Raw genomic sequence first — 2500 nt, 5'->3', positions numbered from 1 at the left:
TCCTAAAGCGACCCTATTCTGGGCACGTCATAACAGACAACCATTTGGCAAAACTATAGGCCAGCATTGGGGCGCCCGCTGGCCTAGCGGTCCAGGCTAGGCATGTAACAATTCACTCAACTCATGATACGATTCGTATCACGATATGAGGTTCATGATACGATCTTTCACGATATTTTAAACAAAAAATATATATATGTTTTTTTTTAAATTTTATATAATTTATCTTCCCCCCGACCTTTTTTCACATGTTTTATTTAACTACATTGCAAAAGAAGTAGCATTACTTTTGACAGTGCAGAAACATAATTGCCTTCCTTGATGAGCATCAACGACCATCATCACCTGGGCACAGTCACAGACACATAGCTCCCCTCTACAGTGCTCTACTACTGAAAGTGACTCAGTGTCTCATTTCTCTCCAAAAGCATTTGAATATGATTAAAGCTCACATTTCACATCACACACCATAATTCACTAGTCCCCCTAATTTTTTAAAATGGATTTTTTTATTTCAATAAATTGATTAATATCGCCAGGATTAATATCGATATCGATATACGATATATCGTTACATGCCTAGTCCAGGCACATGCCACATATAGGCTCTGGCCTGACAGTGAGTTGCATGTCTCTCCCCTTCTCTCTGTCCGTCTTCACTGTAACTATCAATAAAGGCACAAAAGCAAAAAAGGGCTCTCACCCCTGACAGTGAAATCAGCTGATCAGCCCCTGTTCTATATGTGAGACCCTGACCACAGAAAAAACAGAAAACAAAGAAAAGACTTTGACACAGCTAGCTGTTTATTTGCATACTTCCTTGCATACGTCATTCATCATAAACTGACTCAATGACAATGACCTGTATTATTACTTCCTCCATTTTTGAGGGGCGCTAGCCCCTCCTACAGTATACACAGGTTTAATGTTTGTCTTTAGTTCAATGTTTGTTTTGTAAACGCCATTGACAATGAAGGGAAATTTTACATCATAATATAACTCATTACATCCTATTGTGTCTTTATTAAGACATGGCATTTAATGTTTGTTTTTACATCACCATTACATCACCTAATCAACATGAGTTAGACTTTAATATATTGGCGCCCCTCACTTCACATGGGTGTGATTTTTAATGTATGAAAAACTGTATGAAAATCTTTTGAAACAAAAGTTCAATAATAAAAGAAAAATAATCACACCCGTGTGAACTGAGTGGTGTAAGGTAATGTCTGACGTAATGAAATCGTAATGACGTAATGAAATCACACCCGGGTGAACTAGGTGACCGTAGCAACCATGCTCATTTTTTCTGCACTAACAAAGCCAGTTGTAGGAGTGGTTTACACCACTCAACAACCATGCTCATTTTTTCTGCACTAACAAAGCCAGTTGTAGGAGTGGTTTACACCACTCAATAAACAAAAAAGGGGTGTGGGCCCACAATTGGGTCCTGACCCAGTGTTTGGGAACCAGATGATCACAAGTCAACTTCCTGGTTCATGTAACTGCTTCCAACAGACCTGTTGTCTGCTACTGTTCTGTAATGTGTATGTGTGTTTTGTTTTCACCTATAAGTTAAATACAACATGGGAATGAATATATGGATAACTCAAACAAAACACAACACATAGTCTATACGTTCCTTTTTCAAGAAGCAATTAGCTTGAAGTTGGAACAGAACTGCAAAACATTAGCATCATGCTACGTGGTAGCCAGCCAGACAGCACAGCATGATGCAACTGAAGTGGATGTTTATAAATCATGGAAGAACAATAAACAGTATTTTTTTTTAACGGAGTGGGATTACCCAATGATGGATTTACAGAGACAACAACGGCTCAACGGGCGGCATCTGGTGAGGAAACACTTACATTCTTCTAAATGTGCAATGCTGGACTGTTGAATGTGCCTGTTTGTGTTGGGTGTTTTTAGAAGGAAGAGAATCTGTGATGCCATGGCTGAGGACAGAGGAAGTTTGTCTGTCTTGTCTGGGCCATGATTCAGGTTTATTTTCCTGGATGTGATGTTTGGTGAAAGCGTGTTGCATCTATAGATATTTGATCTAGAGAGGAGAGTTAACCATGTAAGAACTTCATTCAGGTCATGATACTGCATGCAGGGGCTGTGGGAGAAAGGCACTGCCTACCCTCTTACCCTCACAGTCAAATCCAGTGTTAACTAAAATATTTGTTGTACTGTCTCCGAGTTACTAATGATGACCGAAGATTTTAATCTGTGTCCTCTCAGAGGAAAGGCTGGCTAGTTACTCACTAACACTAATGTAAAACTAGGGCTTGTGCCTAGACTTCTGTTCTGGCCATATAAGGAGCATGTCTTGAGTGTACAGGGTTTGATGAGCTCAGATCAACATATGGAATGTCAGAACAGGTCAGCTCCATACAGTATGAGATCTAAGGGTGGTAGCGGGGACATTCTCTTGAGTGTACAGGGTTTGATGAGGGTGGCAGGGCCCAGGTAGGGCCGTGCGTTAATTTTC

At 40.2% G+C, this 2500-nt stretch overlaps 2 protein-coding genes across 3 annotated transcripts in view; one reads left to right on the top strand and one right to left on the bottom strand.

The window, feature by feature from the left end:
• The window catches only part of gli2a (GLI family zinc finger 2a), a 100128-nt gene that overhangs the window by 31503 nt on the left and 66125 nt on the right, over positions 1–2500 (bottom strand).
• LOC306935730 (uncharacterized protein) overlaps positions 1496–2500 on the top strand; it is a 184238-nt gene continuing 183233 nt past the window's right edge. For both annotated transcript variants that reach the window (XM_079518913.1, XM_079518914.1), the window contains exon 1: positions 1496–1858. In XM_079518913.1, coding sequence (XP_079375039.1) covers positions 1604–1858 — 255 coding nt within the window. In that variant the 5' untranslated portion in view covers positions 1496–1603. The remainder of the gene's footprint in view (positions 1859–2500) is intronic.

The sequence above is a fragment of the Electrona antarctica genome (assembly GCF_951216825.1).
Source record: "Electrona antarctica genome assembly, chromosome: 13".
Lineage (NCBI taxonomy): Eukaryota > Metazoa > Chordata > Actinopteri > Myctophiformes > Myctophidae > Electrona > Electrona antarctica.
This window is presented reverse-complemented; position numbering and strand designations above follow the sequence as displayed.